Here is a 22,062-nt window from a genome sequence, read left to right as displayed (position 1 = left end):
GATATTACAAGCTCTAACTCACATTGTCTATGGGTTTGTTTGATTCAAAGCTACATTTTATGGGTGTTTGGCCGAGCTCCTGCTCCTATTTGTGGTGTGCGTCTTGATGTTGTTCCACAAATGGAGGGACCTACAGTTTCAAGCCGACTCCGAACGGCAGATATTTTTATGAGGAGCTTTTTCATGGCAGAAATACACTCGGAAGTTTGCCATTGGTTGCCGAGGGGCGACCGTTATTAGAAAAATGCTTTTCTTAATTTTGGTCTTTCACCGAGATTCGAACCAACGTTCACTCTGTGAATTCCGAATGGTAGTCACGCACCAACGCATTCGGCTAACGGCGGCCGCTACATTTTACTAAACTATAAAATTAACTAAAGATCGGTCCAGTTCGAGTTTACTCTTCTTCTTTCTTTCTTCTTGAGGTGATCGTGAATTGCAACTCTGCCCTGATCAGTGCTGCCATATTCAACCCCAATTGCCTTTTTTGCCTTGTGCCAATCAAAGTTTAGAGCAGTAATCAGCTGTCAATTAATACAAATATTTAATTTCATTGTGGCAATTTTCTCGTAATACATTTAATTGAAGACCATTTCATTTGAACCTAATTGCAAGGAACAATGACAAGTCAATCTACTGGTATTCAGCAGCTTCTTGCTGCTGAGAAAAAAGCGGCAGAAAAAGTTTCGGAAGCTAGGAAACGTGAGTATTTCTTGAGGCTGACTTGTTGCAACGCCAGCGGATGTGCTTATTAAGCATTTGAGGTCATAATTAGAAAATATTTATAATTCACGGCACGGCTAGGTAAAGCAAAGCGTTTGAAGCAAGCGAAGGACGAGGCGGTTGAAGAGATTGAGAAATATCGTGGCGAGCGTGAACGTGTACTGAAGGAATATGAAGCTAGGGTAATATCCCTGCGGGAAATGTATATAGATAATGTAAATTTGATTTAATTTCAATTTCTACAGTACATGGGGTCAAGGGAAGGCGTTGCTTTGAAAATTGAAGCAGACACGCTTGATAAACTGGAAGAATTAAAAACTGCGGTAGATACTCGCAAAGATTTGTTGATAAGTGATCTTTTAGATCTAGTTTATAACATCAAATCAGATGTGCATAGGAACTATGCAAGGAAATAAGAACCGGCCGGGAAAGCGTTAGCTGAGAAGAAACCATTGACTCTGAGTTTGCAATCGAAAAGATATTTATAAATAGACTCAATTCGGAATACTCAAATTTATGTCGTACACGAATTTAGCAGTTTTTACGTAATGTTATTAATCAGAATTATCAACTCGAATATATAAATTCTTATACCATTTACCTTGGACTGCTGTTAATATTAAAATTAAAGTTAATTGTTTTATTTGAACATTTATTTTAGAAAACCAAAATGTTAAACTAGTCAATATGCACAATTTTAACAAGCTTTAAAATAAATTACCTATTTGACGCACATTTATTATAATTTGTTTTAATATTTTATTGCTTGTTGTTGTTGTAGCAGCATAAACATTCCCTATACTTACATACATGCTGCTGGAGTGGCAGTCCTTGGCCGGATATAAATCCGGGTCGCTTCGGTAACGTAGAACCGACTGTCGATATTTTATTGTTGTTGTTGTTGTTGTTGTTGTAGCAGCATAAACATTCCCCATTCTTACATACGGGGAATGCTGCTGGAGTGGCAATCCTTGGCCGGATATAAATCCGGGTCGTTTCGGCAACGTAGAACCGACTGCCGTGGAAACGATATTTTATTGCTCTTAGTTATCGGTAATAAAATTATTTGCGATATATATACTTAATTAGCACACAAAATTATATAAAACTCGCATCTATACGAATACTGCTCTTTTCCATATATAAAGAAAGATAATCTATTTTTATTTATCATAATTTATATATGTGCCTACTTAAACTCATCATTTGTGCTCTTTTCACAAATGCCTCAGAAATTCCACACGCTAACAAAGTAAACGATCCGACAGCATCATTTATATTCGCTGCAACACCGAATTTTTTGCTGTGGATTGACGCGCTCATTCAGTGAAAATTTGCACGAGTTTTATAACAAATATCTCTATTAAAATACGATAAAATTCATCAAATTGAACAAACTATAAAACAAAAGTAAATACACCAGAAAGTTAAACATTTTCAACGGAAATATGGTAAGTTTTTGTGATTCAAGTTTGCAAAAGTTCTGCCGCTGGTGACGTCGTAAGGAAGTCATTAAAAATGGCGTGTAGGTCATAGCGAATTGATTTGTCACAAGAAATTTAGCTTTTTAAAGACTTAACTTAAACCTAAAGATTGCACTATAATTGTATTTTCTTTATAAAAAGAGTTTTTACATTGTATTAAAGATATACTAAATTTTCATGGGTTCGCAAGTACAGTGTGTGAATTCTAGTGTGTATACCAAAACTTCGGGCTGAGCGAAGTTAACAATTGCGGCCGCGATTCGCGGTTGGCCGAATAAAAAGATACCGGGTGTTGTGTTTGCCCCCTCACCTGTGTACCAAGTATGCAGTTTTAACCTTGGAGAATTTTCGCTAAGCACACAAACGTATTTACTTTGGTATGCGATTGTGTGTAGAAATTGTAAAACTTTATTGCTTCTACATTTTTAAGTGTATCCCTTTTTGTTTGACAATTGTTTCATCGCTATTTTTATGTCTAATACATATACATTGTGTATGTCTATTGATTTCCAGGGATCCAACGAACGAGAGCCACGCTCTTCAGAGTCACGTTCAGATGATCCACTAAATGACGGAATGATTCCAGCTAAGAAATCTCGCTCAGATTCGGGTAAGTGCACTTAAACATTTCGATATGAAAGTAGTATATTATTTTTATATAGTGAAATTTATCAAACCATAAATGAATGAAAAAAAATATATATATATCTAAATGTGTATATGTTTGTGCGTTGCGAAAATGATACCGAGGGTTTTGTGTATGTTGCGGTTTGCTTGATTTTACTACCAAAACTATTTTCCAGTATTTATATGCTTGTGTTTTTATTGTATTGAGTATTATTAGTTCATTAGCAGCGTTATGCGTGTGGATTAAAAAATTGTTAGGTAAAATAATGCAAAATGCCAACATAAAAATATGGTAGTGAGGCCACAACTCCGACCTAATTTTAGACTGGCTGAATTTGTATAGCTTTCTGTTAGCAACAAAATCGATCTTTATCACAGTTACATACTTACACATCCTCTTTTCCAGCAAACAACTGAATTTAACTAAATAATCGGTTTTGTTCTTTTCTGTTCTGCTTAAGTAATTGCAGACCTTTAACGCATGTGATGATGTCAGGGTCAGGTGAGACTTGCACTTCCTCTTATGCTTGCCGTGTAAGCTAACGCCTATTTAAAGAAAAAAGAAAAGCACTGCTAGAGTTGAGATAAAATTAAAAAGAAATAGGTGTAAAATGCGCTGGGAAGCAGCCAATAAACGAGTTACTTGAAATATTTAATGCTAAATTAAAAAAAGATATCGTGATATTGGTTTAAACAAAAACTGGCGAACTGCTGTAGCATTTTCAAAACAAGAATGCCAATGCATAGTTCAGAAACCAAATCTTACAGCTGGATATTTGGCTATGAAAGAAATAATAACACAATAAATGTGGAAAGAACAAGCGGGTTAATGTTTATGGTAAAAATTAGTAAATATGTGTAATAAAAATCTACATGCAAGTAAAAGATATGTATTATTTACCAACGAGGTCATCAAGTTAGACTAACGGGGTGGTGGTGTTGGCTGTTGTGTGGCGCCGCCATGTGTCTAGCTCTCCGCTTGATGTATGTCTTTTTTGCAAAGTTTCTGATGTTATAGAACTAATAACGCATATTGATTCTCTCTTCTTCTCTCTTTTCTTTTTTTATTTCTTTTTTTTCGTAAGTATATTTTTTAGTTGAGTTTCTCTGCCTCTGATTCCATATTCAACCGGTGCCATTCGCCTTCCAACTGCAAACTCATCTTCCTGACTGCACTGAAATCAACTTCAAAATTGAAAAAGCGTCATCATTGGAGTTAAGCGTTATTACGAATTTTCACAGGCTGTTAAAATTTTAAAATTTAGTATGTTTGGTTAGGGCATTTTTAAATCGGCGGATGGATAAGAAACTTATAGCACGGAAAGGATAAATGATGAATGCAATGAATTGCAAACTAGCTAAAGTATACAACATACTAAGGCTTCAAAATAATCAACGCTAATTCATGTATTAGTACATTTTGTGGGGTCGTTCTTTAAACTTGCGAGAGTAAAGCGATTAAGGAAAGGTTAAAAGCATCGGGAGTTAGTCTATGGCGACCAGTGCCTATTGCAAATGATGTATCGTCTGAAATAACGTTTCATATGTATAATGCATGTATTAAAAATATTAAGAAATTTTTGGCTGTGCTAGAGATTAAACATCACTGCTACAATCAAGTTGAAAAAAAATGTTGGTTACCTAACTTCGGTACTAATCGAAACAGATTTTCCTCATTTTCAATACAAAAAGAAACCGATTGCACATTAAAATATATAAAGTTTCTTATTCTCCATTTCTCCCATCTCGCATTGTGCTTATTGAAAATAACCATTCTAAATTGGCAAAACCTTGAACGCTCTTTCCTTAAAAACTTGAAGATTTTTTTTCATTACCAACAGAACATAGAAACAAATTATACATATAGTACATGAAAAAGAAAACATGAAAATATCTCGAAATTCCTTAATTTTTTTCACTGTTGCTCTCTTATTATCTTTTCAGCGGATTTTATTTCTTTTTTTATTTTTTCTCTTTTATTAAACGTGCCCTTGAAGTGATTCAAACCACACTCACCCACTCCTCACAGTGACAATGTAGAAATGTGTCCAATAAAAACGTTTAAGCCAATTGCGCTAGCATCATCAAATGTTGGAGAGGGCAAAGAGATTTTTGAGATGAAATAAGGTCGCTTCATTAATTCTATTTCTATATTTCTGTACTAGTAAACTATACGGATCGCTGAAAGGGGATTTATGAGCGCGTTTATAAAAAGGAAAAGCTGTTGTTGCAAAACAAGAAGAAAATTAAGTGAAATTATCATAAACTCAATTTACAAGCTAAAAAAAAAATCAAAATATAGGATCGGTGAAAATCGGAACTGAAAGAAAATATTGTATTATTATGAAAATATTCAATTTGTTTACGAAACCTCATTAAAAAAAGGTTGGATAGAAGTTTTGTGAAATCACTAGACATTTTTTTTAGAAATTCAAGTTCGTTGTCTGTTCAGTTTCGTGATTTTGGCGTGGGCATGCGTGCACTTGGGCTACTTTCAGCCTCCACTAGTGCCACTCATTTTTTACATCATTTGTATGTTGGTAAAGTTGGTAATGTTGTTCATCGGCTTTTTGTGTCATACCGGACATCTTATCACAGCAAAGTGTTTCAGCAAGCCCATACCTATGCTCGCATCCAGGGAATCTACGCGTAAATCCCCTTTCCGTGTTTCTTTCTTATTACATGTTTCATATAGTGTTAATACAAAAACTCAATTGTTCACGTATTTTGGATTTATACAGATTACTACGTATTTTATTTTAATTTTTTTTAATGTTTGGGTGCTTTTTTTTCTTTCATTCTTACATTTTACAGCTTTTCTGAAAAATAAACCAAAAATGACATACAATGAATGAAATGTATTAAGTCGCCAATATAAACAATTACTTAACGTGCGCAACATAAAGTATAAAAAAGTATGCGCGTTAAGCAAATGAAATTCTGCTACTGCCACTAGCCTGATAATTGTAAGTTCTACCACTTTGCTACGAACAACAACCTAATAATGAAAATCAAACAACATTAGTATGAATGCTTGAGAATGAAAAAAGAAAACGAAAAAAATATATATTGGCACAAAAGCCACAAGTAGAAAACATATTAAATAAATCCACCTGTTGCCGTGCGGTGGTGCGGTGTCGTTGGCCAATTTAAAAATATCCACAATGATTTTCGCCCAAATTAGCAACTACCAAAACCTGATAGACTGTTACGAATGTTGCAGCGAAAGTGAAACTTGAAACCGCACTCAACGAACGCACTACGCTCGGTAAAGCAGATGCGCGCGCGCGCAGAGAAGATGATTTCGCTTAGGAAGAGTGAAAACGTGTTGTTTATTAATGTTTTTTCTTTTTGTCTTTATCTTTCTTGCAGGCGTCGAATTCTCTTTTTTCGATACAAAACAATAAAATAAAAATTTAAATAAATAAGGTGTGTGAGTAGTCAACAAGTGAGTGTAATGGCCTATAGAGGCTGTGATTTTCAAACAAAAATGGAGGATAAGATGAAGTAGAAAATCTTATTAGAAAGTGCTTCAGCTGATTAAGCAGACATCATTAGGTGTGTTCATGTAACTTCAGTTCAGTAACTTAATTTCCGAGAATATCAAAAAAAGTACATGAATGCAAACCAGTAATAATTTGCAAGTTTGACGAACAGCTGATTAAATTGTTGGCAGGAAAAATCACAAAAATTAAATTTTTTTTTCATTTGAGCTACCTTGTATTAAATTTAAAAAAACAGCAAATAAAATGCAAAATAACGAGCTTCGGAATCATATGATTTCATTCCACATTAATTTGTTCAATTTTATCATCGTTTTCAGATGAAGAACATTCCTCTGGCTACTGCAATTCCCAAATCTTAACTCGTGTTTATCTTTAATTTGCGATCAGCTTTTTTTCTCACTTGCAAATTCTTACAAGTAAAAATTTATGCCGTAAACACTTGCAACTTCCCCTCAAAATGAAATGTCATTTTGCTCTCTCACTTCCCCTACTTTGCAAGTTTTTTGGGTACATGAACACCAAAACGTGATAATTTGTAACAATTGTTACAAACTATTTGCTTACAGAACAGACTTTGAACAGACTTATTGTTTTATCAAACATAGAAAAAAACATTTTATTAAAGTCATTTTAAACGAAAAACATTTATATTGGGACAATAATGTCGACATGAACACAGCTTAGGGTCAAGAACTATCGCTTCTGCTACAGTCCCCTTGAAAGTTGTAAGTTTTAAAAAAATTAAGGAAAATTGGTTCAGAATTTCATTTGAGCTTAACATATAACAAGAACGCTATACAGTACATCCGAACCAGTTGTTGCTCGAACGAAACGAGCGGCATTTGACATATCCATGTGAGAGAGAAGTAATGGTATAAAAAATGTAGCAGAAAGGACGGATCCGTATTTATATTTATTCCGCCAAGTGCTAGCACTTCTGTTGCAATCATCTCGAAAGTTTTAAGCTGAAAAAAAATAATAATAAAGGGAAATTTGTTCAGAATTTCACTTAATCTTAAAAATAACATATAAAAAGAACATACATAATGCAGGAAAAAAATATAGAAGAAGGAACGGATCTGCTAAGTGTTCTCACTTCATTGCATTTCACAGTGAGAATAAAATATTCCTGCAGTAGCTTTTTCGAGCCATAAACGGCTTGACTTATATATAGCCGATAAAAGACTATCGTGGCTACTTTGAAGTCTGAACAGAATCCAGTCAATTACAACCCGCTTCAAAACATTCGATTTTGCGACTGTTTTCTATCAAACAATTTTTTTTGTTTCCCATTTCAGTGTTACGCTCACTTATTGGCACGCATATCACTAGTAAAGAACAACGAAAAGATATAAATATACGATTGATTGAATTGACTCTTGTGATTTTCCGTCTAAAAAAAGAAAAGTGTTCTGCGCGCTTTCGCCCCTCACAAAATCCTTTCAACAACAGAAACAACATATAGCTGTTGCTCTTCTCACCAACAAACGCTATGTTGGGTACAGTAATTTGTTCGTTATTAATTATTATTCCTAATTCTAGGCAAGTCTTCGGAACCGAAAATTCCATACATTTCGCAGCCAATTTACGACCTAAAACAAACGGGCGATGTTAAATTTGGTCCGGGTACGCGCTCTGCATTACTGGGTCTGTTGGGTGGCGCTCTACCAAAGCTTAGTTCCGATCAACATGATACGGTCAGCAAAGCAAAGAAATACGCCATGGAGCAGAGTATTAAAATGGTATTAATGAAACAGACATTGGCACATCAACAACAGGTAAGCCATTAGTTAGATGAGTAAAGCAATTTTTTAATGAAAATTATTTTCCTCAGCAATTGGCATCACAACGCACACAGGTTCAACGACAGCAGGCACTCGCGCTCATGTGCAGGTAAGTTAAAAGGACACGAGAATCGTCATTTGGCCGCTATACAGTTATTTGAACGTTGATGTTAATTCTGGTAAAAGCATTTGCTTGGTGAACTGGTTTTTTTATGCTTTGGCAGTTGCCTCGAGTTAATGAGTGCCAATGGCATTTAAAGTGCTACATGTGCCTTCCATTAATAGCTGATAAGATCTGAGTTTCTTAGAACGCCTTTAACGATGCGTTACCTATTTTACTACTTTTCTTATGGATTTATTTCTCTTTTACAGGGTATATGTGGGCAGTATTTCATTTGAACTAAAAGAGGATACCATACGCGCTGCTTTTCTACCTTTTGGTCCCATTAAGTCTATAAATATGTCATGGGATCCCATCACCCAGAAGCACAAAGGTTTCGCCTTTGTTGAATACGAAATACCAGAAGGAGCACAACTGGCATTAGAACAAATGAATGGCGCACTTATGGGTGGTCGTAACATTAAAGTGGGTCGTCCTAGCAACATGCCACAAGCACAGCAGGTGATAGATGAGATACAAGAGGAAGCTAAAAGTTTCAATCGCATTTACGTTGCCTCCATACATCCGGATCTTTCGGAAGAGGATATCAAGAGTGTTTTTGAAGCATTTGGTCCAATTTTGTATTGCAAATTGGCACAAGGGACGTCGCTGCATACGCACAAGGGCTACGGTTTCATTGAGTACGCCAACAAGCAGGCCATGGATGAAGCTATCGCCAGTATGAACTTGTTCGATTTAGGAGGACAGTTGTTGCGGTATGTAAATCCGATATATATTATGACTGATTTGTTTTTATCAAAAGTCTAACATTGTTGTCTCTTTTTTAGAGTGGGCCGTTCGATCACACCACCGAACGCGTTGGTATGCGCTTCTACCAATTCCACAATGCCCACAGCTGCCGCTGTTGCTGCAGCCGCAGCTACCGCTAAAATACAGGCACTTGACGCCGTCGCCAGCAATGCCGTGCTTGGCCTTTCCGCAACTACTCCCGCTCTAGGCATCTCACCGCTAGCTGCCGCAGCTAAGGTGGGCACACTGCCGATCGCTGCCGCTGGCGCGTTGCATCCGCCAGGTATTGCAGTACCCACTACTACAGCCGGCGCTGCTGCATTCCTCCCTGCTGGTGTCTTCCAAGCACCAGCAGCTTTAGCACCGAATCTATTGGGTGCTGCACCCGGCATACCGAGTGTGACCACTGCAGCACCGGCAGTTGTTACACAAGCCGCACTATTAGCAACACCTACTATGGGTGCTCCCTCTATGGCTGCAATTGGTAATTTTGCCACTGGTGCTATTAGTGGGGTGTTGAGCGCTGATGCCGTCGCAAACGCAGCGGCTGCAGCTGCTGCGGCTGTCAGTGCAAATGCCGCAGCCGCCGTCGCCGCAGCGAATAATGTAACAGCATTACACAATCTGCAATCTGCCAATTCGGAGCAGCTGAAAAAGGCGCACGAGAAGGCACAACAGGAGGAATTGCAAAAGAAATTGATGGACGAAGGCGAGACGCAAACGCTACAGCAGCAGGAGAATATGTCGATCAAGGGTCAGAGTGCACGGCAACTGGTCATGCAACGGCTAATGCGACCACAGGAGTCACGAGTGATCATACTGCGCAATATGGTTGGTCCAGAGGATGTAGATGAAACGCTGCAAGAGGAAATACAAGAAGAATGCACCAAATTCGGCACTGTTAGTCGTGTGATAATCTTCAATGAAAAACAAACCGAAAACGAAGATGATGAAGAAGCCGAGATAATTGTTAAAATATTTGTGGAATTTTCAAGCGCCGTAGAGGCTGTGCGCGGACGGGATGCTTTGCACGGACGTTTCTTTGGTGGACGACGTGTCGTTGCTGAGTTATATGACCAATCACTGTTCGATCATGGTGATCTATCTGGTTAATGGAAATAATGTATGAAAAAAGGAAGAAAAAAATACTTTGCAGAACAGAAGTAATTAACAAAAACCAAAAGCCAACATTTTAACAGTCATTTTTTGACTTGTTTGCAGCTGCGCATTTGCTTTCATTTTTAAAAATAGATAACATAAGATTTAAAATAGTTCTCTTTCATATATTTTCCGTTGGTTAGTGACTAAATGGCTACAGCTAAAGTTTCTCAAACATTATCGTTCCCACTTCCACAAATCCATTAGCAGTTGATAATGTAATTAATGTATTCGCGTTTAAAATGCAGTTATATTAAGGGAAGAAGAAGTATATTGATTTCTGTACAATTAATAAAAATATGTTAGTATTTAATCAAAAATTAATTGTGCATTTTTGTTATTATTATGACTTTACAATTTATGAATTAAAAACTAATTTTTCGAACTGAACGCCATTTAATTATGTTAAAGATTCGTAAATGAACAGCGATAGTTAACATGCCATTTTTGATATCGCCACATTTTCACATAAGAATTTTGCTTCGACTCGGATCTGAGATACTGCATGCTAAGCCAAAGCACTACACACTCTTGCTAAGAATGCATTGAAGATGAGTTAAAATTCAATATAAGTTTTACATTTCGATTGTCCTATCGCTTTTGTGTCCAATGATCAAACAAATGCCGCTTCAAATCAGGCACATTTTTCGGTACAAACTCGCATTGATTGCATTCTAGCGCACAGGTAGTCAACTGTTGTATTTTTTCTTTGGTGAGCCGTTTGATGCAGCCGTCTGTTTTTAAACGTGTTGTAACATCTAAATGGGCAAAAGATTACTGTTTGTACAATATGGAAGTTGTTGTTGTAGCAGCATATATATTCTCCATACATATACGGCGATGCTGGTGAAGTGACAGTCATTGGCTGGATATAAACTCGATCGTTCCGGTTACAGAAGTGCACTCACCTTGATAGGGTAAAAATAGTTCCGTGTTAAAACTAGTCCAGTGCTTCTTGGTTTTTAGGCAGTCGGAGACAAAATCCTTGGATATTACATGTAAATGCAACCGTTGCATGCTAGGCTGTGCATGAAAACCGATTTTAAAATCATCCATTACACAGCGCTTCACTTCGATAACATTTTGGGCAAGCAAATATAGCTCCTCTAGTAATGGTAAATGGCTGAGAGTTAACTGCAGAAACCATATTGAAACACTAAAAAACATAATTAGGAAAAAGTATTTCTGTATGCAAATAACTTACGTGGAATATATCCGCTATGTCTGCCTTTGGCAGCACGAGATAATGATGTTGCGCCTTTGGGTATTTATCGCGTATTACTACTGCATCTTCCGAGGATATAATACAGTTCTTAGGATCTTTTATTGCCGATACAAGGCCTGCTGCCCAACCTTTGCCAATAGAGTTTGTCATTTGTGTATCAATTAAAATAATTATTTCTATCTACATTGTGTATTTTTTACTTTTTGACAGCTGCTCACAGCCAAAGAAAAATCCTCAGCTATATATGTAATGTTGCCAGTGCAACAACTTAAAGTCGACAATTTTTAAAACCTACACTTCTACATATTTTGCGCCTAATAATAGTAACATAATAGTTTCGTCATACTAAAGTACGATAAAATACGTTGTGACAAACACACTTACATATTTCAATAAAGATCTGTTCATTAAACTTCATAATCATGCTTTCGCCTAATAATAAATGCTGTGAAAAGCAAAGCGCCGACAATATTAGGTGCTGGTCTTTTTTTCAAATAATCTTTTGTACTATGAACCACTTAAAAAACGAAAATTTGAAAGGAAAATACATGCACATTTTTGGCTTCACTTATGCATCACGCAGATGGTTTTAACTTTGATATTCCATTCTCTTTGAACTTAAAATAATTAAGCCACAAAACTGAATAGGAATAGAAGACTTTAATCAAAAGTTGTACTCTCTTTCAGCAACAAAATGTAAATATTAAAAAGACTATTACAGAAATCTATCCTTTAAATTTATTTATATGGCCTCCTTTTGTGTTTAAAATAAAAAAACTTACATTTTCTAGTATGCCTCGAATACAACCATGTGGGAATTTATTGCTGTATTTAAGGACGGTAGCTTCGTTTTTTAACATATACAGGGATATTTTTGTAGTCATTGTTGGCAACACCTGCTTTGACAGCAAAAATTAAGGTTCTTTTTCTCTGTGGTTCCTGCTGTTAAACATGGCACCAACTGTAAGTGCTTGAAAAAAATCGAAATTTTTATCACTTTCGTGTTTTATATTGGAAAATAAATAAAATATAAAGTAGTTTGTGAGTTTTTTATGAGCCTTGAAAAAAATTTTAATAAATAATTCCACGGATGCTTTAAAAATTTTGCGATTAAGTAATGTCTTGGTCCAATTTTTGTTATCTGTGTGCAATGTCATATTAGGTAAAATCACTTGGAATTAATTTATTTCTATTTTCTATTTTTCCACAGGCTAAAACAAACAAAGGCGATAAATCTGCCGCAAAGCCGGCCGAAAAGAAATCGGCACCCGCAGCTGCTGCCGCTGCCAAAGGCAAAGTTGAAAAGCCAAAGGCTGAAGCTAAACCTGCTGCTGCTGCTGCCAAAAATGTGAAGAAGGCGCCTGAAGCCGCCAAAGAAGTGAAGGCGGCAGCCAAACCCGCTGCTGCTAAGCCAGCACCAGCCAAGGATTCCAAGAAGGCTGCCCCAGCTGCAGCCGCACCCAAAAAGGATGCCAAGGCTGCCCCTGCCAAGGACGCGAAGAAAGCTGCACCTGCTGCTTCCGCACCAGCCAAAAAAGCCGAACCGGCTAAAGCTGCTGCCCCTGCAGCTGTTCCAGCTGAAAAGCCGAAAGCTGTTGTCAAGGCAGTTGCCAAGCCACAGCGCAAATCGGTAACAGCATCCGCTGCTGCTGCCTCTGGCAAAGTTGCAAAGAAAAATGTATTGCGTGGCAAGGGTATCAAGAAGAAGAAGGTGTCAATCCGTTTCGGTATTGACTGCACCAACATTGCCGAAGATAATATCATGGATGTTGCCGATTTTGTAAGTACTTTCGTAGCGCACGGTCGGGCCAAGTGGCTGCAATATGGTAAACTTAATTTTTGTATTCAATTAGTTTGTAAAATACTTAGAAAGATGTATACGTCCACAAATTATTCGTCATCGAGGCTGCAAATGAGAAAGCTTCGGTGATAGCTCCAAATGTGGTAGAGTGACTTCCATAACAATTAAGCCATTATGACCTAGGCTACTGGCCATGTCACTTGGCCTAACAATTATGGATACACTGATAGCGTGCTGTTAAAATTTTAGCTTCCTGCGACATAAGGTTCTACACGAACCGTTTTTTGGTTGCTTTTTTTACCATCAAGATCCACATAGCCCCAAAACGTTTGGGGGTTGCTGTTCGAGACGGGACTCTGGGTGCTGTACAACGGGGTAGCCTCTGATCGTCAGAACCTGGTCTGGCCAGTGGTGCAACCGTGTGTAAACAGTGCCAAGTCGTGCTATGTCTACCGCCCAGTGGTGGGTCCCGGGCTGTTATGCATGCAACCGCATGTGCACAGGCCAAAACCCATAGTGCGCCCTGCGTATGCGTGTCGAATTTTCGTACGTTGCAGGCTTCTTAGCGGATCATTTTTTTGGCGTAGGAAGCTAAAAAGTAGCAGCGTCGCGAATCGCAGGGTGCACAGGTAATTATGCAGGTGTAATTTTTAGTAGAATAAGTTAAGGTTTATGCTGCCACGTCCGATTTGTCGTCAGAGAGTGAAACTTCGGTTGCGTCGCTCTGAAGGCAGTGTACTCAGTGGCAAAGTAAAAATTCACACTCTTCTATTTTTGGTCGCAAAATGACTTGCCTGGTTCTGTGGCTTAACACTGCAAGAGACACTCGTAGCTTAGTCTATAAAAGTTTTCTTCACTTTGGGCTTTTGTAAATATATTCAATAATTTCACATTTAATCCTCAGGAAAAGTACATTAAGGCACGTCTAAAGGTCAACGGCAAAGTGAACAATCTTGGCAACAATGTCACATTCGAGCGTTTGAAGATGAAATTGTACGTGAATTCGGATGTGCACTTCTCCAAGGCATACCTGAAGTACTTGACGAAACGTTACTTGAAGAAGAACAGTCTGCGTGATTGGATCCGTGTCGTGTCTAACGACAAGGATTCATATGAACTTCGGTACTTCAGAATTAGCTCCAACGATGATGAAGATGAGGATGCCGAGTAGGCTAACCTTTTTTTATAATGTTCTTAACAAAATAAATTTAAAAAGTGAAAAGAAATAAATAAGCACAAATTGATTTTGTGCGAAAGCAATACATTTTTGCGACTTGACAAGCCGCATTTTGAATGTTTTTTAGGCAACTATGCTGTTGTAATGGCATTGGCATTCACCAAGACGGTTTGGAGAATGCTCTTATAGATACAGTCTTTGAGCCTCATATAAAAGTGGGCGTTCCAATAACGTAGAACCGACGGCCGTACTAACGACTAAACACATGGGCATGGCTAGACGATTATAGGTGCCGTACCATAGCGATATAGCCGTAGCCGTACGTAACTACTGAATTTTGGGTTTTCCCAGTAACCGTAAGCAGCTGTAAAATACTTTACATTTGGTTTGACATTTGCTATAAAAATTTGACTTTGAACTTTACTACTCGGGACTAAGATTGATTCAGGCTTCTTGGCCCTTATTTCTTTCGTTACGCCTGCTAATATAGTCGGACTTGGGATTAAAAATCTGATGAGCTTCATCAGCAGCATAAAGCGGTTAACGCAACCGCAACACAGTCATAGTTCATAATCCATATATATTAAACCCATCTAACTACCACACCCCATCTTTTCCGACCTCTCCTTTCGTCCCATCGGTCCTCCTCCACCTTACTGAACCTGATTTCTTCCTCCGACGTGACCGTCCTTGGCCGGATATAAATCCGGGTCGTTTCGGTAACGTAGAACCGTAGCAGCACACCGAAGGGCTTTGCCTTTGACGCGTACTATCTCCAAAACCATTTGAACTTTAGAGTAGCAACTATATTTAAAAACTCGTTTTATTGCCCAAAATTAAAAAAAAAAACACAAAATTGTGGGTTTGTTATTTTTTTGATGGCCAGTTTTTAACACTTAGCTGATTTTTGTTGTTATAGCAGTGTAGTTATGTACGGAGAGTGCTGCTGATGTGACAGTCGTTGGCCGGATGTAAATCCAGGTGGTTCGAGTACCGTAGATTCGACAGCCGTAATACGTTATTGTTGTCGGGTCGTTCCGGTTACGTAGGACCGACTGTTGTGATAACGCAACGTGTCGCATATGTTAATTGGAAATATGGAAAGGTATTGGTCATTTCGTTTCATTTCAATCTTATTTTACGTTAAAACCAATTAATAAACAATATTAAACTTCAAAGTAAGATTTATCAATTCCAAATTTAATTTTCCTCTTCCATTACACCTCCACAGTGAATAATTTTATATTGCGTTTGGTTGACTAGTGAGGACGGTATTGGTTACGTTGAACATTTCACTGAGAGGGCGCGTGACCCCATATTCGAAAAAGAAATTTGACAAATACTGAGATACATTTGGTAGAAGGTGTAAACGTTGGCGTTGTTACAGAAATTTTATGACAGTATGTGATGAAATCTCATAAAAAGTAGTACTGCCGCAATTATTATATCTTGAACACACTCTACAGTTTGTTCAGCACCCTATAAACCTAAACCCAATACTTCCCTGCAGTTCAGTTCATGCAGTCACATGTTTTCGTCGAATTACGACGGAAATGGCATGTACTGAACAGCCTAACCCATCGATGTAAACAAATGCCACTGAACGTACTTCAACGCTTGTGTTATGGCATTTTTCGCTGCTTCATTGTTGTTGCTATTTTTGTTTGTTTTTGTTAAAAAAGTAAACAGAAAAGAGGCAAGTGGAGCAGCAAATGCCGAATGTTGATTTAACATTTTCTGGTCGAAGTTACACTTGCCAATGTTCCTGTTGTTATGTGCGTCCTATTTACTTGGAGGGGGTTTTCATATGGGAGTTGTTGTTTTGCTCTGTTCGTTATTTACTTTTTTATCTCACATATATATGTATGTACATACATATACTCGCATGTTAGCCTTTCTTTCGGCTACAAAGCCGCCATACGCTGCACACTGCGACGTCAACAGCATTGTCTTATTGGCGTTTCTGGCATCGCTTTTGTTGTTTGCTTCTATCGTACGAATTCCGACATTCGGCGCTAAAAAGCTAAAACGCGTCGTGTTGTCGTTGTCATTAGAGGTATACTCAAGCATCAGTAGCACGCAAAATAGACAAAATTTAAATTTTCTTCACCTCGTGGAAAAGACAATGAACGAATGTGTGTACAATAGACAAAATGCATCAAAATTAGTTTTTAGCTATACAAAAAAATAACAAAAAGACAAAATTTATGCAGCATTATAGTAAAAACAACAAGCTTGCATTGATAAAAAGTGAAATAACTAACTAATGTGCATAAAAATACTGGAGTGAATAAGTTAAAGTATTGCCTGGTATTCCAAAGTGTGTTCTATTTTAGTGGTAAGTTAGAATCAACGTTGATAAAAATTAAATTCATTAAACAATTACAAAAAATGTTTACTCATATGATATGAGCACTTGCCCGTGTGGCTTCGCCAGCTTGTGATTACACAACAATATAGCGCATTGCGCTTCCATGTGGACGCAAATACGCAATACGGACAAGTTCCATTTTGGAGTACGAGCAGCAGAATATCTTATAAACATATAATATGTACTAAGTATGAGACTGTTTGCGTTTATATTCTAACAGGGTGGGGGGCATGAGTGCTTGAAGCCAGTGGTGCTTCAGTTTGAATGGTGTTACATAAATACATATACATACATACGTACATATGTAAATATGTACAGGTGTATGCACAAAATATTGTTCATTTGCTTGATAAAGTAAATTTCAGGCAGGTAAGTACAAACTAAATCGAAGATAAAAATCTAAAATCAACAGACTGGCAAAGAATGCACTAAATTATTTACTAATAAGGTGGCAATAAATACAATTATTACTTTATGCCGAGCTGCTTGTACTTTGATTCCACTTGTATTTATTCTCACTAATTTTACGATTTACGAAACTTCTAGTTGGTGTTGTTGTTGTCTGAGCATATCAAATGTTACAAATTTTATTTAGTTAATTCCTGTCAACCCCGATTGATTGCTGGTAGGTTAAGGCGTCGTCGAAGCGTCAGCGTTGCTACAATTTTGTTTTGGCTTTTGTTTTGCAAACAAAAATTCCTGTGCTTCCTCTTCGTTCTGTCGTTTATATATATAGCGAAACTAGCGAAACGATGAGTTCGCGCATAGACGCAACAACAATAAAGCAACAGCTACCCAGGGTTGCCTGTTCACTGTTGATAAAAATATATATAAAAAAAAGTGATAGATTTTGTATTTGACAACTGTTATTGTTGTAATGGCATAATAAACAGCTGAGGAGCATTTTCTATATGTAAACTCTGTTGAAGTTACGGCCATCGATAGTTTAAACAGCTGAGGAGCATTTTCTATATGTAAACTCTGTTGAAGTTACAGCCATCGATAGTTTATTCGACGCTGCCACAGTGAAGAGGGTGATTTTTTTTTTGTTTCATAATTTTCGCTTTGTGCTTTCTTTGAACATGGGAACTACAAAATTACACTTGTATGAGTAAGCAATATATTGTGAAACGGATTAAAGAACAGTTACCCAAGTATCATACTTTGCTGTACCTGTTGCTTATTGGATTGTAAATTTTTGACAGCTATGCGGTGAATAAAAATTGTCGAACTGGCAAGGCTAGCGAATTATTTCACAGCAAGCATAATCAATAAGTACAACTTAAAAAATGATAGAATAAGATATTGCGCCATCCGAATTCGCTGTTACGTTACGCATCGCGAACACACAGAAATTCGGTAAGACAGATATGTTTTAACAGTGGAAATTCGCGTTATCTACTTGTCCTTGCAGAGATTTTTTAACATACACTATAAAAGATGTAGATGGGGGGTTAGTATAAAACATATAAAAACAAAAAAATCACTATTAGTTTCAATTGGTTTTTGACAAGGATGATAGATACCAGCTTTGCTCGTTAGGTATGGTGAAAAACAATTTTTTGAGAAGAACTTTGGATTCTACGTTATTCGTTTTGTGATTCACAAAATTTAGCTTTAGCTTAGGGAAACACAAACCAAACGAAACTTCGGCACATCTAAACACCTTTAAAAATCATATTCACCATAGGTTTTTGAGTGGTGAATTTCCTAATCAAGTTTTTTTTGCGGAAAGGCCGGGAGCAGCACTTCTTGCCTATTTAACATATTTGTTCTCAGTGTGTAACTTTGGTTCTACTCAATTTTATCTCTCTGTATTGCTGCCATTAATCTGTGAATTGATAAATCTGTTATCGCTCCCACCAACATTTCAGTAATTCATAAAACGTAAATTTTCAATGTTGACTTTCGCCTTCAATTATTGGTAGTCCTTGAGGACCTGTTGTTTATTAGCACCTTAAAACAAAAATCAATCAAAAGTGTTTAACGTCCAAAAATATATGTAATAGTTTGCTATACTAAAAGAAATTTGAATAAAAAATAAAAAAGACTCGTTTTGTTAAATGCTATCACATTTTATTGATATTTTCAATTACAGATATACATACATAAATATGGTATACATAAATATGTATGTATATACCTTTAAATTAAAATGGGTACGATTGGGCTAATCGAATCGGATCATGGAGTCTCCCTACAGCCGCTTTGACCAAAGCAACTCTTATTCTCTGCCGATACACACCTTCGTATGTACATACATACCTACTTATATAGTTTGTGTAGTTTTCAATTCGTGACGAATGAGATCAATTCGCAATTCTATGCTAAGTTTTGAAGGTTTTCTTCATTTGCGTGCGTTTTCGTATTGTAGTCACTATGTGTATTTCCCCATTTATGCATATGTATTTATGTATATATGTGAGGGACTCGCATGTTCACTATCCGTCGTCAAAAATTAAACGCTCGTCTCTGGGGAAGTGTAGGCGACATGAAAGACTGTAGTGCGTTAAATGTTATGCACTTAGTGGCAATGATGGAGAAGAGAGAATTCACTATCAAATGCGAGAATTATTTATTTAAGGGAATGATAAAACGAAAAAGAAAATAAATTATATGTATGTGTGTATGTAATATATGTATAAAAAATTTAAAGGCAATATAATATTATATAAAATTAAAAAAAGGAAATGATATAAAACTATATTCAATAAAATTAAATTAAATTAAATAGTACACAAAGAAGTCATCTCAAATGATATAAAATGTATCTTATTAAAAAAAAAACTATGGAGGCGAATCCAACATTTCAATCCCATTTTGCTCTCTACACACCTTCGACTCCGCTGCTAGGGTTCGTTATTTTCTTGTAAAATCCGAGGTTGACTGACTGGTAAAATTTGTTCATCAAAATTGCATTCAAATTGGCGTTAAAAAAAATGAATGACCAAATTTTAAAAATTTTTACACCTTAAATTAAAAAAAAAAAATTACAAAATTTTTTTTTTTTTTTAATCTTATTAAGAAGATGGTCGGTTATCAAATTGACTTTACTTGATGTTATCTCAACTCTTTATATTTTTCTATTGCTTGTATTTTTATTGAAAAAAGGGAGTTACATATTGTTTATTAAAAATACCCAAACTATTACTCGCGTTTCATACTTACATAAGCGCATGTAGATTACTTGGTTGGCCTAAATATTGAACGAACCTTTAACAAACATAATTTAGCATGACACTACGCCTACTTCTAACATCATTGGGTCGATAATTTTATACTCTTTGAAAATTTATTTACATATTTTATTTTTACTTTTCATAAGAGAGAGAGAGAGAGAGTACATACAAAAAAAAAAAAGAAATTACATAATTAAACAGATTCAAGGCATTGCAATTGTATTTGCACATATGTATTTGTATGCACTTTTTTGTTTTTACAACTCCTCTTTGTTCAAATTATCACTAAAGAAAAAGCAAATATGTACTTCAGCCGCCATAAAGTCAGCCACTAGTTAGTATAAGGTGATCTTGGTTTTGTTTTGCTCCATTTGCTTTTATTCTTTTTGTTGGCATTGTCACTGCTGCAACTTTTATGAGTGCGACTACGAATAGAATGCTAGTTTACTCGCTTTTACTTCATATTATTATTTATTTGTTATTGTGAATATTATATTATTTAATTGATTAAAAAAAAATGGTCACAAGAAAATTCGTTGTATTCACTGAGATATATAGCCATCCAAAAACAAAATTGTCTGCTTTCAAATACATAAATACATATATATAAAATATATGTAATACAAATATATAAAATATATGTTTCTGCAAGCAAACCATTAACTTGCAAAATTGTGTAAGTATTAGAACTCTCTCGCTTTGCATCCGAATGACACTACTTTGTAAGTAGTGATAAAATAGCAATGCATTTATTTTTACATTCGAACGAGTATCACAACTTTGCACTCTGTATCCGTCGTTTCTCTGCTGCGAGAGTGAGAAAATGGGTTCCAATTTTTTTCAGTAAATTCGTGGAGTATCGCAACTCTTTTACTCTACATCTAAATTGTACCAGTTCGTAAATAGTCAAGAAATGGGTATACACTTTTATTGCATGGTGGCGCGATCGTATTATGAGAATATTTATTGTTTATTACTTATGACAGATAATGAAAATCCAGGTTCTGTATTCAATATTCTATTCTGTGGTAGCTGCAATAGACATAATTTCCATACGCATAATTTCTATGTTATAGTTCTTATATGTCGAAATACAACAAAATAAAGGATTAAATGATACATACTTTTTAACTTTTATTTTATTTACCGACGCGGTAAAGTCGACCGCAGTGGAGGGCAACGAATAACAAATAATTTATATCTATTTTAGAACTATAATTTGTATACCGACGCAATTGCTCCTAATAGTAAATATATGTATGGTATCATACTTTTTTCACATAACGGTTGTATCAGGTCAATCCATAAGTTCGTGCGTTTTTTAAAGGTGGTTTTAAAATTAATAAAAAAGATGTTTAAAGTATTTAGTAATCAATAATATATTTTCCTCCATTATTTACAATGGCTTCCCAACGTTTACGCAAATTTTTAATTCCTTGCTCAAAAAATTGTTTGTCCTTGGAGCCAAAATACGCTTCGGTATCCCTTTTTATAGCTTCTTTTGAGGAGTAGTTCTTCTTACTCATATGGGATTGAAGGCCACGGAAAAGGTGATAATCACAAGGTTCAATATCGGGAGAGTATGGTGGATTCGGCATTAGCTCAAATCCGAGCTCGTTCAGCTTGCATAATGCTTGCTTTGCGGTATGAGGTCTTGCGTTGTCGTGGTGAAACAAAACTTTGCGTCTATTCACTAAAGACGGTTGATTTTTGTTAAGTGCCTCATTCAGGTTTGATAGCTGATGGGAAGAATAATCAGCAGTTATCGTCTGGTTTGGTTCCAGAAGTTTATAATAAACGATACCGGTCATATCCCACCAAATAGACAGGAGAATCTTCTTGGGATGAAGGCCATCTCTAGGGTCGGTTCTGGTGTTTTATCTTTATCTAACTATTGGCGTTTGCGAACATAATTATTATAAAGGACCCATTTTTCATCACCAGTAACGACTTGGTTCAAAAAACTTTTATTTTCAGCAGCTGAGAACACACATTCACTCTCCGCTGAAGGTTGGCGACGGAAAGTCTATGCGGAACCCATTTTCCCAGCTTTGAAACCTTATGGACTGACCGATATGTATGTATATCAGAGTGAACCGTTCCGCTGATCTCTAGTA

General features: G+C 36.4%; 5 protein-coding genes across 13 annotated transcripts in view; 4 read left to right on the top strand and 1 right to left on the bottom strand.

The window, feature by feature from the left end:
* Positions 1–500: 500 nt before the first annotated feature.
* LOC129237672 (V-type proton ATPase subunit G-like) lies at positions 501–1,462 on the top strand. The gene is made up of 3 exons (XM_054872548.1): positions 501–702; positions 805–905; positions 969–1,462. The coding sequence occupies exons 1-3, from the start codon at positions 621–623 to the stop codon at positions 1,137–1,139; spliced, it is 354 nt and encodes a 117-aa protein (XP_054728523.1). The 5' UTR covers positions 501–620; the 3' UTR covers positions 1,140–1,462.
* A 541-nt stretch (positions 1,463–2,003) lies between these two features.
* LOC129239546 (poly(U)-binding-splicing factor half pint) lies at positions 2,004–10,516 on the top strand. 8 transcript variants are annotated; one of them, XM_054875110.1, is made up of 9 exons: positions 2,720–2,817; positions 3,305–3,818; positions 3,920–4,049; positions 4,779–4,961; positions 5,649–5,800; positions 7,883–8,118; positions 8,175–8,233; positions 8,497–9,000; positions 9,073–10,516. In XM_054875110.1, exons 6-9 carry the CDS (start codon positions 8,062–8,064, stop codon positions 10,145–10,147), a joined length of 1,695 nt encoding a protein of 564 aa, XP_054731085.1. In that variant the 5' UTR covers positions 2,720–2,817; positions 3,305–3,818; positions 3,920–4,049; positions 4,779–4,961; positions 5,649–5,800; positions 7,883–8,061; the 3' UTR covers positions 10,148–10,516. The 8 variants fall into 8 exon arrangements, with proteins under 8 accessions (XP_054731080.1, XP_054731082.1, XP_054731085.1 ...); XM_054875113.1 differs by having other exon boundaries at positions 2,721–2,817; positions 3,296–3,336; positions 3,932–4,049; XM_054875109.1 differs by having other exon boundaries at positions 2,721–2,817; positions 3,296–3,818.
* A 52-nt stretch (positions 10,517–10,568) lies between these two features.
* On the bottom strand, positions 10,569–11,668 carry LOC129239547 (aprataxin-like protein). Of its 2 annotated transcripts, none has more exons than XM_054875114.1 (3): positions 11,397–11,668; positions 11,101–11,326; positions 10,569–11,035 (listed from the first exon to the last, which is right to left on the bottom strand). In XM_054875114.1, exons 1-3 carry the CDS (start codon positions 11,565–11,567, stop codon positions 10,827–10,829), a joined length of 606 nt encoding a protein of 201 aa, XP_054731089.1. In that variant the 5' UTR covers positions 11,568–11,668; the 3' UTR covers positions 10,569–10,826. The 2 variants fall into 2 exon arrangements, with proteins under 2 accessions (XP_054731089.1, XP_054731090.1); XM_054875115.1 differs by having other exon boundaries at positions 10,569–10,950; positions 11,397–11,662.
* Positions 11,669–12,301: 633 nt separating this feature from the next.
* Positions 12,302–14,499, top strand: LOC129237981 (60S ribosomal protein L22). The gene is made up of 3 exons (XM_054872996.1): positions 12,302–12,380; positions 12,628–13,197; positions 14,123–14,499. Exons 1-3 carry the CDS (start codon positions 12,369–12,371, stop codon positions 14,387–14,389), a joined length of 849 nt encoding a protein of 282 aa, XP_054728971.1. The 5' UTR covers positions 12,302–12,368; the 3' UTR covers positions 14,390–14,499.
* A 1,918-nt stretch (positions 14,500–16,417) lies between these two features.
* The window catches only part of LOC129239114 (uncharacterized), a 62,367-nt gene continuing 56,722 nt past the window's right edge, over positions 16,418–22,062 (top strand). Inside the window, exon 1 of the mRNA XM_054874418.1 lies at positions 16,418–16,733. The gene's annotated coding sequence lies outside the window, so the exon portion shown is untranslated. The remainder of the gene's footprint in view (positions 16,734–22,062) is intronic.

Source organism: Anastrepha obliqua, chromosome 2 (assembly GCF_027943255.1).
Source record: "Anastrepha obliqua isolate idAnaObli1 chromosome 2, idAnaObli1_1.0, whole genome shotgun sequence".
NCBI lineage: Eukaryota > Metazoa > Arthropoda > Insecta > Diptera > Tephritidae > Anastrepha > Anastrepha obliqua.
The sequence above is the reverse complement of the archived record's forward strand: the minus strand, read 5'-3'. Positions and strand labels throughout refer to the sequence as shown.